Source organism: Mizuhopecten yessoensis, unplaced genomic scaffold (genome assembly GCF_002113885.1).
Source record: "Mizuhopecten yessoensis strain PY_sf001 unplaced genomic scaffold, ASM211388v2 scaffold8361, whole genome shotgun sequence".
In the NCBI taxonomy this organism is placed as follows: domain Eukaryota; kingdom Metazoa; phylum Mollusca; class Bivalvia; order Pectinida; family Pectinidae; genus Mizuhopecten; species Mizuhopecten yessoensis.
In genome coordinates this window covers 487,081-501,791 of record NW_018407509.1, presented here as the reverse complement: position 1 = coordinate 501,791, position 14,711 = coordinate 487,081, and the positions used below count along the sequence as shown (strand labels likewise).

The 14,711-nt window shown below is 36.0% G+C and overlaps 1 protein-coding gene across 2 annotated transcripts in view; it reads left to right on the top strand.

Moving 5' to 3' along the window:
- The window catches only part of LOC110455703 (guanylate cyclase 32E-like), a 98,857-nt gene that overhangs the window by 57,559 nt on the left and 26,587 nt on the right, over positions 1-14,711 (top strand). For both annotated transcript variants that reach the window (XM_021505996.1, XM_021505995.1), the window contains 6 exons: positions 4,071-4,377; positions 4,901-5,053; positions 5,612-5,784; positions 7,816-7,957; positions 9,508-9,650; positions 14,048-14,147. In XM_021505996.1, the coding sequence (XP_021361671.1) occupies positions 4,071-4,377; positions 4,901-5,053; positions 5,612-5,784; positions 7,816-7,957; positions 9,508-9,650; positions 14,048-14,147 (1,018 nt within the window). The remainder of the gene's footprint in view (positions 1-4,070; positions 4,378-4,900; positions 5,054-5,611; positions 5,785-7,815; positions 7,958-9,507; positions 9,651-14,047; positions 14,148-14,711) is intronic.

Here is a 14,711-nt window from a genome sequence, read left to right as displayed (position 1 = left end):
AGGCATCGAACATAGCGTAGTTTCAAATGTATTTGCCTTTCGCCTTTTGTCTTTGTGACATTTCCATTACTTTACTGCCATTATCGGTATTTCATCCGTATCACATTACTTATTTGTATAGTCAGAGCGATTTTACGAGGGATAAAATATTGTTCAAAAATTAGGTCTAAAAAATACTGCTGGGCTGTTATTAAGTTTTCCGTGCATTCTCTCGCCATACCCGTTTCATGTTATTCAAAACATTATGTTTTGAAATTAAACAAACAAGAATGTTCTTGTTTTTTATTCGGTTACGTTACATGATTGAAATGTGTATACTCGAATACATATTGCTTATTTATATGTACAGTGTACGAGAATCAATGTCGTACGCAAATTCAGTTTGTTTTAGCTAAAATCTTACAGTATATGATATTTAAAATGTTCATAGGTGATAGAAAGCCTGTTCTCTTAATCTTGTGCGTATATGACATAACTTTTCAGTGCAAGAAAGTGGTGAAATAGTTTCGATCTTGCACCCAATTTCATGTGCGTGACCTCACAATTGGACAACGCTGACGTGAAGTGACGAAATTGTGATTATTTCGATGCCACGATGCAGAAATTGTGACGCGTTTTAATTTGATTTCTGATCTAATTCTTGTAATTGGAATGAAAATAAAATACTCTTTCATGCCTAGGGGCGGAGGATAGGGAAATTCAAAACTAGGGAGATTTTCAAATTGGTGAAAAACGTTCGGCAAGCCTCGGGCATTACCAAATTTGTAAACCCTCAGTGGAATTTCACTATCCTACCTCCCTTGGCATGAAAGATACTCCGGAAAGACACATTACATTCAAATTACTGCAACAACAACAAAATCATACCCAAATACCTGACACATTCTAAAATTATACAACATACCAAAATATCAATAATCAAAATCATGTCTACAAGTAGTTATTTTCTGCGCGGCACTACTATAACAATGCTTAGCAGGGGACAGATAGACTATTTGAATTTTGTATGAATGTTGAACATTTGAGGAAAAAAATATTTTTGGCAAATTCGCGGTTTATTTGGGCTTCCTTTCTATTTCTGCTTCCTTTCGGCTGATTTTAAATAACAATATGTTAGATAACAATCTGTTAGATAACAATATGTGTGAATATTGTCCATATCAACATATGATGCTTGGTTTGGTTTGGTTGAGTTTTACGTTCTAATGACAGCTATGGTAATTTAAGGACGTGCCAGGTTTTGGTGATGGAGGAACACCGGAGTACTCGTTTAAAACCCACCGACCTGCGAACAGTACCTGGCGACTGCCCGACGTAGGTCTCGAACCTGCAACCCAGTGGTGGAGGGCTAGTGAGCCTAGACGGCCAGACGCCTTAAGCACTCGGCCGCCACGCCCCTACATATGTTGTACTTCAATTGATGACGCAATGACTTTTAGAAGTTGCTATACAATTTGTCCAGTCGTGAAGAAGAAGAACTGCTTAAAACACAAAAAGGGCGTATACACATTCCGATACCGACCAATATACCACATACCAAAATAAAATACTCACATACCTAACACATACCAAAGTATATGATACCCAAATGCCGGACATATTTTAGACCATGTTAAATTTGGAAACGTGACTCACAAGACAAATGTTTTATTAACAACAAATGGAGGCACCTGATATTGGAGGCTATACAAATGCTAAAGGATTCTCATAAAAGAAGTCGACTTCATGCATTTATTATGTAACTAAAATTTAGTATTGCAGTTACCATACTTGCCAACTTTTTTAAATTATTCATGAGGGAGAGTATGCTTGCTTAGAGCGGCACACCTGGATAAAACTTGGTTATATACCCTGTAGGGAAGAGTTAACACTTTTAAATGTCATCTTTTGAGCTGTTATCGTCAGATCTTAGAAAAAATTTAAGTAGTTTAGCGAATTCACTGGTTGAAAATACTCAATTTTGGGGTACAAAATCGTGAGTCTCCCTCCAAAATAGGCAGAGTTGGTAGGTCTGAAAAGGTTACATCATCGTTTGGTTTGTAATTATGTGTTTAATTAGTCACTGCTTAATAAAATTTTATTTATGTTACATCGTTACAGGGATATTATTCACAATATCCATTGTAGAGTATATTACATTACATGTATATTTTCTTGGAGGAATGATAGAATCAGCTACCAGAAATACACCCCGAAGGTGTTTTCCTATTTCACAGAATATTACTATAGATCAAAATTCACTGAGGACTTGACATTTACTAACGCATTTATGATTAATTTTTCTAGACTTTTAGAAAAGTAAGTCTAAATACGGTGTATTTTTTTTTCTTTCTGCAATGCTTTTGTTCTATATATGTATACTGGTGCAACAAATTTAAATTTACATATCCTTTTGACACGGCAAGTAATCGGTTTATGAACCTTATGAATGTACTTTCCAAATGAATATGTGAAAGAATATATATTTATATATTTCCTCATATACTTGGTGTCACTTTTAATTCCCTGGACGGCATATGTTGTTACCACCGGCTGAAGTTGAACTTTTAACATTGTTTTCCACCACTCCTGTCGGGAAAGTGTTTGTTCATCACTTTAGCACGCTGCTATTATCTTGTGGTCAACTGTGGTCAAGTGGCGTCAGCTGGTGTCCAGTACCGCTGACCATTACACTGGTCACCAGAATATCATTAACGACAAACTGTCCACTCGAAACACCAGCATAACGATAACATGTTGTTAAGTCTGAATCAATGCAACTGGACATAATACAGCACAGGAAACGGAGCACATAAAATGTCTACGTTGCACACACTTTCTATAAATAGACACAAAGTGAAAGTACAAGTAACGTGACGACAGTGATGATGTCAGTGTTCTACATTTGACCAGGTAGCTCAGTTAGTCAGAACGATTATTTAATGATCGGAGGTCAAGAATTCGAATCCTGGGTCGACCATTTAGGATTTTACACTCGGAACAGTTTTTTTTATTTCATCTTATTAGATTTTGGTTTATTACAGTCATGTCAATTCTTCTTTTTCTTCAGAAATTCAATCATGAGATAAAACGGTTGATATGGCCTTGCCCGGTTCACATGGGATTTGGAAAATGACTCTATTTTTTTTCTTCAATTTATCTAGCCTCTGGCGAATTTAGATGAGAACACTTAAGTGGAAACTAATGCAAAATGATATATGTCTCCATGAAGATAATTCATTCAACTTATTCCTAGAATAAGTCGTTACACTTTTGTATCATCAAATTCCAAAGGTATCGGACCGATTATGGATTAATATAAATATATATATATTATAAATGTTTTCTCTCTCGAGCAAATCGTTTTTAAATCCCCATTCTAATATTCTTTTAGGAATGAAACATAGTTTATCGTGTTTATCAAACAGCCACTGGTCTTATACAAACATTGCTGAAACCATCAAGTATTCTTTATTTTCGTTCGTTTAATTTCCTCGAGGTCAACTGCAAATTAACGAATCGGGAAACGATTCGTTGTGGACCCTAGTGGTTAAGTGAAAGTGTTAGATTCATTTTAACAGTTGCGACCTGAAAGCATTATTTTAAAATAACTGTGTTTTAGTGATGTTGGATAACTACAAGTCTTGGATCGGCGATCTGTAATTACATTAGGAAAACGAGGCAAGCATGGCGTAAATATGATCGTGAATTGATCCACGGGGATCTCTCCTCGGCCAGTCTGTCTCCCTCGGCTACCCAGTGGCCTAATTAACGTCCAAGGTTCATGTCCTACTGCTGATGACTGGACGTTGTCCGGTAATGGTCATCCTCTGTGGACCTTAATTGCTATACTCGTTTAGACGATTACATTTACTGCGGTGTAGTTGATACCTTCGTCCTTCCAGTTGCGCAAAATGCCAACTCATTCATGTTCAAATACAAAATACTTGATTTTATAATCCTGTAAATAGAATATCATTATCAATGTGTTTTTTTTTTTTATCTTTTTGTATACACATGGAACCTATCCAAGAAACATTATTTCATTGACCCGTGTAAATGATGTCATTACGATGTGATAATGTTTGTAGGGTTGCCATGACTTTGCAATGTCACGTGTTCCCCACGTGACCAGGCTTCAGTCGACGTTCATCCAAATTCAACCATCCACGTCCAAAGTGTCCAAGTCGATTCTAGCTGTGCTTCAGTACTTCAAATGGCGGACCGTTACAATGGTTGTCGGTACGTCGGACGTGTGGAACCAGACAGCTTGCAGCCTCCAGCAAATGACGTCAGACCATGACATCAAAGTGACGCAAAAGGTTTACTTTAAGGAGCCTTACCCATCCAACACAAACTTCCCGGCAATTGTAGAGAAAACGTACAGAAGAACAAGAAGTAAATACATTTCACATTATTGATATTAATTTCGAAATAAATGTGTACCATTATATATATAAAAAAAATACGATTTCAATACACAATTTTCAATCGATTAACCCTTGCAATATCCATTTTGATATTTTGCTTCTAGCATGAAATTGTCCATGATGCTTAAGATTTGCACAACAAGTGTACTATCAAAATATCCATGATGCTCCACAATAACACTCTAATTAAAATATTCATTATCCTCTAAAATAGCGATCCCCCAAAATACGCATGAATTTCTAAATAATTTACACGATTAATATAATTTTCATCTTTTAATGTTTCTATGTTAAACTACATGATTTTTCAATGCTTTGGACTGCTTTCAGTTGGCATTCATTGATGCTATGAATGCCAAATCCCATAAGCAATAAGAATGACAAAAGTTGACAACACACGTTTTTACACCGCTACGCAATATAACGTGAATTTGTGTAAGAATGGAGTTTGCCATACTGATGCGAATATTGTTACCTGATCTGTTTTTCAGTTTACATTTTTCTGGGAGATTATTACGCTCTGATCGATTTTGCACGAGCGATTGACCGGAAGCCGGAGACGAACACAGGAGAATATGTCATTATTGCGCGGGCGGCAGACGACCGACCGTATAACACGGAAGACCACAACTTCTTCATTAAAAGTAAGACATCCACCTGTCTGGCAAATTCATAAACGATGCCTCCATTTTATTTATGTCTCTTCTCCAAGAAGTGATATAACGCCTACAGCAACGTCGGGAAAACTGAATATCTTATCCCCCATAAAGACAAGTTTCTCTGTTAAAACTGATAAAGACTAATATCAAAATGTTATTTTTAGGATAAAGCACACGGGAAATTATGCAGACAAAATGGCAGCCCCGAAGCAGGCTGTAGACAAGAATTGTAAATTTTGTAACGTTAAATTAAGGGTTTAATTTCAACATATGTTTCAAAACATTTTAGGAATTGATTTTCATTCTTTTGACATTAGGGAGCACCGATAGCTCCTGAATGGACAAATGAGCCATATTGCGTTGTAAATATTTCTTTCGTTTGGCCTTCTTCCTCGACTTACTCAATTGAATAGTTGCTTCCTCACTTTAAATTTACCTGTGGTTCCAACAAATGATTAGGATTCAAATTGTAAAGGTTTTATAGAGAACCGACAGGAAAGAAATTCAATCACTAAGCATGTTTGATTTTTCGTTTACGTATAGCTCCCTTTGAAGTTAACGTTACGGAGGAGTGTGTATCTGCCTTCCGGTCTGTGCTGCTGTTGGTCCCTAGGGCTCCAAATAACCCTCACTGGGAGACCTTCCTCCAGAACGTCCGGGACCTCAATCATAAGCCACCGATCAATCTGCCACCTCTTCCGCCAATCGTCTCCAAGGTAAGTATGTGATTAATTAAGGAATAACTGTGTTCAATTTGCATAAATCCGCGAAGCGGTTTATGCACCAAAGTGCACACAGTTTGTTGTCAGTATATGCTGTATAACCCTGAAATTCTCCATGGTTATTCCTTATAATTTAATTTAAAAAGACAAAGAATACGTTTGTTTTGTAGTTCATAGTCATTGATTATTAATTCAATTCTGACAAAACGAAATCATTTTGTAAAAAACACGATATTCTGCAGTAATTTCATCTCCAACGAACTTCAACCACCATTACAAATACGGCGCCAAACATTGCGTTATATGACGTCACCAGTTTTTGCTTTGTCTGATTTTAAGGTTATGCGTTATAACCTGTTATAAAAGTCTAGCATTGGGGGAAAAGGCAAAATTAAAATTACACGTATTTAGTATATAATACGTTTTAGTGATGACCGTAACACACGGACACAGGAGGTGACTGCACTTTTATAATTTGGTAATAGATCCAGTATGCCAAAAAGTAATTACACTGCATCATACACGTGCACCTGGTCCGTCCTTCCAGGACTCGTTGTTTATACCAGGGGCCAAAACATTGGAGGTCCAAATTGTCTAAACTACTGTTGAAATAGAGGGGGACGTGCGTAAAACCTCTAAAATCTATAAATTCATTTCAAATTTAATAACTTGAAAAGTGTGTGTATTATGAACCGTACCACTACGCAAAAGATATTTCTGTAAGCAGCAAGTAGTGGCGTCGCAAATCATTTTTCGGGGTATATGCTTACAGAGGGTCGAACGTCCAAGGCGCGTAGCGCCGTAGGAGGATCCCCCCCCCCCATACATGTAGCTGGAACAGAATCTACTAAGCCCTAAAAGCAATCTGCCGTTTTCTGGGAACTCCTTTTAGTCTGATTATCAACAAGTAAAAGCCGAGTTTTTATATGGATAATATAAAATAGTGTATTTCACTTTGTAGTTTTTGATTCACATAAACCTTCGAGATATGTCAATGTGTATAGACTAGAGCATACCAACACTGTTCTATCAGACTAAAATTTACAAGATCTGTACGGACGGTACCTTAATATGATTAAAACAAAAACTCGTGTATGCTTGAGTATACGGACATACATGTATGCTACGCCACTGGCAAGGTTACAGCACAGCACGGGGACCAAAATAACCACCAGTAGAGTCGACTACCTTTTATCTTGAATAATGAATATTTTGAGAACATAAGTGTATGGTGGCAACACACGATACAATAATACACACGTAATTATTTTGTCAGTATGATAAAGTATTGGTCTACAAACATCTTTATTGAGTATTTTGGAGCACATTTCTGTAAAATAAGGATAACCAATTATGTACGACTTCTAGGCGATCAATGTCTGGTCTTCTTATGAAACGTGATTGACACAAGGGCCGATAAAAACCGGATAAAATACCCCTTACTATTACTTACAAATATCCTGCCAAAACCAGTTTGCAGCAAATACTTCGTTTTCAACAAGAAACATTGTCCCATTCATTATGTTTATCGAATTATTTTAAAGGATTTTTATGTGGTTTGATCAGTTTCGCGAGATTTTTGATGCGCGGATATCAGATGTAGTGCCAATTGATTAATTTGCAATTCAATTCGGGGGTTGTATTTAGCATGGCAAAAATTGTTACCGCATAAATCACGAAAAAAATATTTTTACATTAAAAAAAAGCTGCATTTTCTTCCCCAACGACTTCGATCTATGTTGAAAAAATGAAACAGCTACCCACATAGCAAACAATCAAAAAATTATCATGAAAGTTTTTTTCACAATATGTATATGGAGAATTGTATACTCCCCTAGATGTTGCGGAAGATATAGTGACGGGTGCCACGTGCGGTGCAGGAAATAGTTAATCTTTCAGTTTTGCCTGAAGTGTTTCGTTGGAGGTGTATTCTTAATGTTTTAATTTTTGTATCGCTTGTTAGTTTAAGTTTTGTGCTGGTGTATTGATTTTGTAAAGTTCGTATGTTATTTTGTTTATAAATAGCACCACGTGCCTATCTCAGCCGCTTATCTGTACGACGCAGTGATGGTGTTTGCTAAGGCGATGGCCAAAGTCATAGGGATGGGAGGATCTCCACGAAACGGTTCCGCAGTTATACAACAAATCAGAAACAGCAAGTTCCACAGTAAGTCACGTGTACAAATGATCGCATGTCGAATGACGTTGAATCGTTTATAAATCGATAAAGAGTTAAATTGAACGTCTTTTGTACAGACAATATTGTTTAAGTCACGCATAATAACATACTACGTTATTCTGGTATTCTATTTTCAATTTTCTTTGAAACACAGAGAAGTATCGCATGCTGTTTTCTACGTTAACGGCATCCGTAATGGTCATTGTGCTGTCGAGTTGTTAGCGGAGTGGCAGACGTAATTATATCTTACATGTGTAGTTTTTTAATTGATGTATACACTTACATACTAGACTGAAATTAAAGCTTCAATCAAATTTATCACCAGTTTACCTTAGAAGCAACACATTGATAAACGTTGCAGCAATTAGCTTAGTGTAGTTTACTAGAAAATGCTTTATCATCCAACAGGCGCGGCTGTTCGTGCCAGTTTGAATGTATTCATAGCATTACAGATACGTGGGTACATGTAGTAGGCCTGTCATCGATTTCAGACAAGAAGTTCCAAGGAGTAACACATTTTGCCTATTCTTCGTCATTGCTAATCAACAAAACAGTGTTAAGCAAACGACATACTGTTGAACGTAAATTTTACGTAAATGATACATTTTGTTTCTCTTGCCTTAGAAGTAGAGAATGAATTTTAAAACGAGTAGAAACTAATTATCTCCTTATTTATATACTTTTAAGCTAGGCATAGCCTATGTAACTTCACATCATCTAGATACTACACATCAGACATGCTCAAATATCAAGCTGATTATCAAACACAATGTAGCAATCCTGTCCTACATTTTTTAACTACCGGGTATTCAACGAATTTTTTGTTGTTGTTAAATTACTACAGGCAATAATTTGATGGGGGCGAAACTATTTTGGTTTTCATTTCATTTCAAGGATAGTTGCCTAGGTTATACAGTATAAGTTATGGTGTAGACAAGTATTCTTTCATAATAATACTATACGCAAACCAAGGATTATGCTTAAGGTCCGGTACCTAGAGTATGTAACACATCTGTCCTTTCTGTCCCAATTCGTTATTGAACCTATCATTTACGCATCTTGTAAGAAGATAGTAGAAGGTAAACAAATTATGTATGTATACAGACTTGTACTACATTGTTAGCTAAACTTGTTTTCGAGGTTATAGTACATGGAACATGCGCATTTATTCAAGGTTTTGATCTATAGTAACCTTACGATACATTTAAAGTTATGACGTATTATAAAAAAAAAGTATCATCATATGAACATATCCGCCTGGTTATGACATACGCATTTGTGTCGACTGTCCAAGCTTATGGCGTATTGTATCATTATACAATCAAGGATTCCTGATTATGACGTAAGCTTTTTATGTCCAAGACAATATCAATATACAAGACTATGACGTAGTGTATCATCATACGAACACGTCCGCCTGGTTATGACGTAGGCACTTGTGTCCCAAGGATCTGTTTGATGTTCCGACGTAATGTTCCACAATTATGTAACATGTAATCCTGGTTATGAGTACATGTACGCATTTATGTCTTAAACAGGTATACAAGGATATGACGTGTACATCGATGCGTTCGGTGATGCTGAGGGAAACTATTCCGTCCTAAGTCTTACCAGTGAGTTCCCAGGTCGCTTGGAACAAGTCGGCGACTTCAAAATGATGTCTGACGAGCTTGCTTATCCGGTATGTAAAATCCTTAATTTGTTGGCTAGATAATGACGTCATTTCCAGTTTCAGCTTATTTTAAACCATGTCATATATGTATAAAATATAGATTATTATTAATGTGCAATAGTGGTATTTGTTTGATAATGCAGCCAAATCGTCCATTTTGATTTTGGAGGCAAGACAGTTCTGCATCCGGAATCATTAGTGAGTCCTCACAAATATTTGTTGGACCCTTAAACAAAGTGGGGAACTTGGCTTTGCTGCGTTTCTTCCCTTCCTTCCGCCTACTGATTTTCTGATTTTTTTCTCAGGAACTTCTGGCGTGATACTTACGAAGGATGTAGATATGTGTAACGCGCGGTTTCATGTTTCTTTCGGTCATCAGACATGTCCGTAGTTGTTTATAATTGATTGCAAAATCTATGAGTGTACGCCAAGGTGATGCCAACAGTCCCTCTCTTTTTATAATTTTGCTCCATCTTAGTTAATGCGAATTCTTTCCAATGCATCATTTGCACCTACATAGGCAGTTTGGAGGACTTTTGTAACATGTTATATCAAATTTTGACCAAGTCTCAGACTACCTCGTGATACGCGGTCATAGTGTGTTGTCGTTCGGCATATGCCGTACTCTCAACGCCAAATCCAGTGCTTAATTGTGTAATGTTCGTTTGCAATTGTTCTGTGTCATAGCAAGGACGACTGCACTTTGTTGAAAATTATCAATCTAGGAATCAATGTTTTTTGGATCGTTTTTACCATTAATGCAATCTCAATTTAATGTTTTTGGAATTCACTAATGCAATTTTTTTTAATTTTTTTTTAACATTTTCCCATTAATGCAATCTGAAAATCAATATTTCTCGAAATAACAATATAACACAATAAGGACGTTTGATCCACAAGTTCAATATCTCATATCTCAAACGAACATCAGTCACAACAATGACAAGACTCGGGTTTTTGAATTACATCTCTCTATTAGCGATGGTTTGGTTAAATGACAGACTCGGCTAAAACTCATCGGTCTTCGACCCATTACAAAATACATTACTAGAAAACAATAACTGTGCATAGATTTTTTTTTTTTTTAAACATTAACTTTAAAAAGTACAGAAACTATAATATAATGACGTCTTGACCTCTGGCGGTCCATTGTGTTACCAAACTGCTGGATACGACTCCGTAATGCCATAGATGAATTTGTTTTTCCCTTGTTCGTCTTGGATGTAAAGATATACCCAACAGTAACAAAGTCGGTAAAGTTTATCAAACGTACTTGGTAGCAGCGAAAAATGCAAAAAGGACAAAATAAGCACGTACAGAAAACGCATTCAACTGTGAAGATTGATAAATAGTGTAAACATGTTATCAATGTCAAGTTTCACATTGAAAAACCCATTGTAACGTTGTATAGTATATTTTTATGTTTTTTCGTTAGCATACCATTATTTTGTTGCTGTGATTTCGTGTTTCACAAGTATACGCCAGACTTTATTTATAGCTCTAAGCTCAAGTGTCACCAGAGAAGTAGCACCTGCATGCGAATAAACTTGTCAATGTTAGACGAAAGCTTTGAAAATAAATTGATACAACAGTGCTGTAAAAATCTAATAAAGTTGTTTTTCTGCTGGTGTCGATCTGATAATAGCTATATCAGGAAAACAATTGAATGTCACATGAAGACAATACAAATCCACGCAAACTCTAAAAAACTCCCGATAGGTCCATTCATTTTCCATAAAAGCATTAAGACGATGGAGTGGAGACGTCTGTGGAAAAAAACACGCTGTATAATTATTATTATACTCGTCAGTAGCCTTGACGATAGCCTTATTGCTCCCGGAATACACATACATCAGGTTACAGTTTATAACATGAACGGAACGCTGAACCCATTTAATTTACTCCGCTCGATCACACTCGGGGGACAAATGTAGTGACGCAAGCAAGATTCTCAGACTGGTGCTGATCAAAAATACTCATCTATCATCATTGCCGACGCACACTGCATGTACCTCTAGCATACGATTCTTTCTGTTTTAAGAACGGTTTCTTCCATTTTGTTGTTCATCATATACTTTCAGGTTTAATAATTCGGCGAGTGTAAGACTTGGTCGATTGTACTTTGTCATGTTATTATGAGGAAAAACAAACCAATAAATAATTTCTTCTTCCATTAGTTCGTCAACAAACTCATCGTAAAACGCTGCTGACGCTGTTTCACTCTAGCCACAATGTATGATGTCCGTTAATGGGCAGTAGGTGTAGTAATTGTGCTCGCAGATGGTTAAAGAACGGATTTTAAACCAAATAACGGAAACGGTGCCAGTGGTGGGATGAGTTGTCTATTTGTATAGAAGCTAATAATTCTCTGTGACACTTGCAGACAGCGAGCGTGATATCCTATTAGACTCCTACTTAACTTAACCTTATATATTGTAAAACATCTTGGTGTTACATCACTGGTAGGTGGCTTGGAGGAAAGGGATTTCTCCGGAAAACATTCTGATTTTAGTTTGTTGCGCACATTTTTAAACCAGTGTAAACGGCGGGAGACCGTATCTTAAGAGACTTCACTGAAACCTATAAACATGTATGTGACAATTTTTTTAACCTATATGCTAAAAATAAATTGCTATGCAGTCGTAAAAGTACACTGTTCTTTCATATCATTTTAAAAGAACATTAATGATCGGTTTTTGATAGATACTTCAATCCGGTTTTCTATGATTCGGTCATCATACGGCAAGCATTGTAGAATTCGATCAGATATCTCTTGATTTTTTTATTTCCTTTATTTCTAAATGACAGAATATCATTTTATATGAAAGCATGAAGGTATTTTCGTACTATTTCTAGAAAAATAATATTAAGAAAACTGGAAAAAAGCTTTAGGACTACGTCTTCTTATTATCTGTTTTGCACTAGATGTCAAAATAGCTGTTAAATCAGATTATGATTGACTCTCTGTTTAAGATAACATGATGTAAATTCAATAAGTCTCCTTAAAGTAATTTTCGCAATATGCCGAAATTTTTGATACAATCAGTCAAAGACCATCGTTACCTACAGATAAATACTATCGTTATATGTTCAGGTTTGAATGCATTAAGAGGCATGCTGGTGGTATTCTAAAAAAAAATCAACAATATTTCATAATCAACACACAAAGATGCAGTGCAGATGTACTATTATACAGCTTATCTCATTGTATATTAAAATCGATGTGTCTAGAGCTGTTCCGAAGAGAAGCACTAGTATCGGATGTAGGTTGAAGTTGGTTTATAAGGCCATTTGCATTGAACGATTTTCTTTCCAGAAGAAAAACAAAACACAAATTTGTGGAAAGACTGTTAATCGCATTTGTATAATAAAAGAGGAAACGGAGGCATTTTCAATATTTTCTCATTGTTTTATCAATTTAAAACTATCAGCTTTTTCTATTTTTTAAACAACTTTGACATTTTCATATGTTTAATGGAACATATATACCCTGTGATCAATAACTTTAAATTGGTATTTACGATAAAATATAATATATTTTTAAACCTTTTTTGGTTGTTTTTTTCCAATTTTTACCAATTAACGTTTTAGTTTTAACTATTACGGTGTTTTTGTTTTTATTTTTGTATTCTTTGCCCTCAACCATCGATGAACAATATATGTACTAGTATTTCACCATGTGGTCTTTCATGACCTTACTGTGCTGTTAGATATTTAATATTAAACAAATTAAAACGTATCTTTTTAATGATATTTTTTATGATCTTCCAGTGTTAAACCTTTGAATGTCTGGTGACTTTTATGTCTGTATGTGTTCGATTTCATCTCGTGATTTTTGTTAGTGACATACTTTACAAAAATCCTGCATCATTATTAGAATGTTATTATTCTTAACAATAAAGATGAGAAGGATCGATCTAGCAGTAGATACTGTAAAAGTGGAAATTTTCGCTGTGTGGAAATGTTCGCGCGTTTTTCGCGTTGAGTAAATTACCGCGAACATATCCGCACGCAAATACATATGTATAGATTATATAGATTAACGATCTATAGGATATTAGTACATGTATTTCTAAACCATGGCCAACCCGAAAATGTCTGTTTGAAGAGTCGTAACGCGAATATTTCCTCCCGCGAAAATGTCCTCTTTTTCAGTATGATAAGACTCCTTTCTGTAATTCTTGTGCTTGATAATTTTTTTTGTTCAATTCAATATCAAGATTATAGTTACAATGTAATCTACATGCTATTTCTTCCTATAGATTTGATAGCGTTATTTAAAATCGGGACATTGTATTAATTACACCCTTCATTGACCGACAACAGATGCAAACCTGTTAGGTTTTCCCCTGATTACTTTCGGTTAAATACTTCTTTGAAATTGATAAATCATCTTGCCACTTCAGGACTTTTATCTCAAGCATGATATCAACTGGCAATTGGGAAGAGTTCCCCGAGACGAGCCAGAATGTGGATTTGACGAGGAGCGCTGTCAGTACGAGCCAGGTAGGTTATCATTCTTACTCTCTTCGCCCTCTCCTAAGACACAGAGAAACCACCGGCGCTTCACGACCGGCTCTAATGATAGCGCATCATGTGTAATCTTTCAAATCACGTCATCAGTTTTCATTTCAGATGTCACTTCAGTCTCAAAATAAAAGTCGGGTCTGGTAATTAATGTGTCCCTGATAAAACACAGACCAGCAGAGGTGAATTGGCACTGCTAGCGAAATGTTTGATTTTCGTGCCGTTTCAGACTTCATTAGTTTCGTAAATGGCAATATTTTGGATCTTGGCTGGCACGTGCAAACGCACGAGTGTTATTCAATAGCAACATTTTGCACAAGGAAATTTTTGAAGGACGATTATTTTGAGTATAAGACATACATGTATCACCGATGAGTTACGGACGTGCATACAGAGATCTTGACATACGTTATACAATATACATGGAGATCGGATGAATCTTCATGTTTATTGCATAACGTATATCAAGATCTCTGTAACGTATATCAAGATCTCTGTAACATATATCAAGATCTCTGTAACATATATCAAGATCTCTGGAAC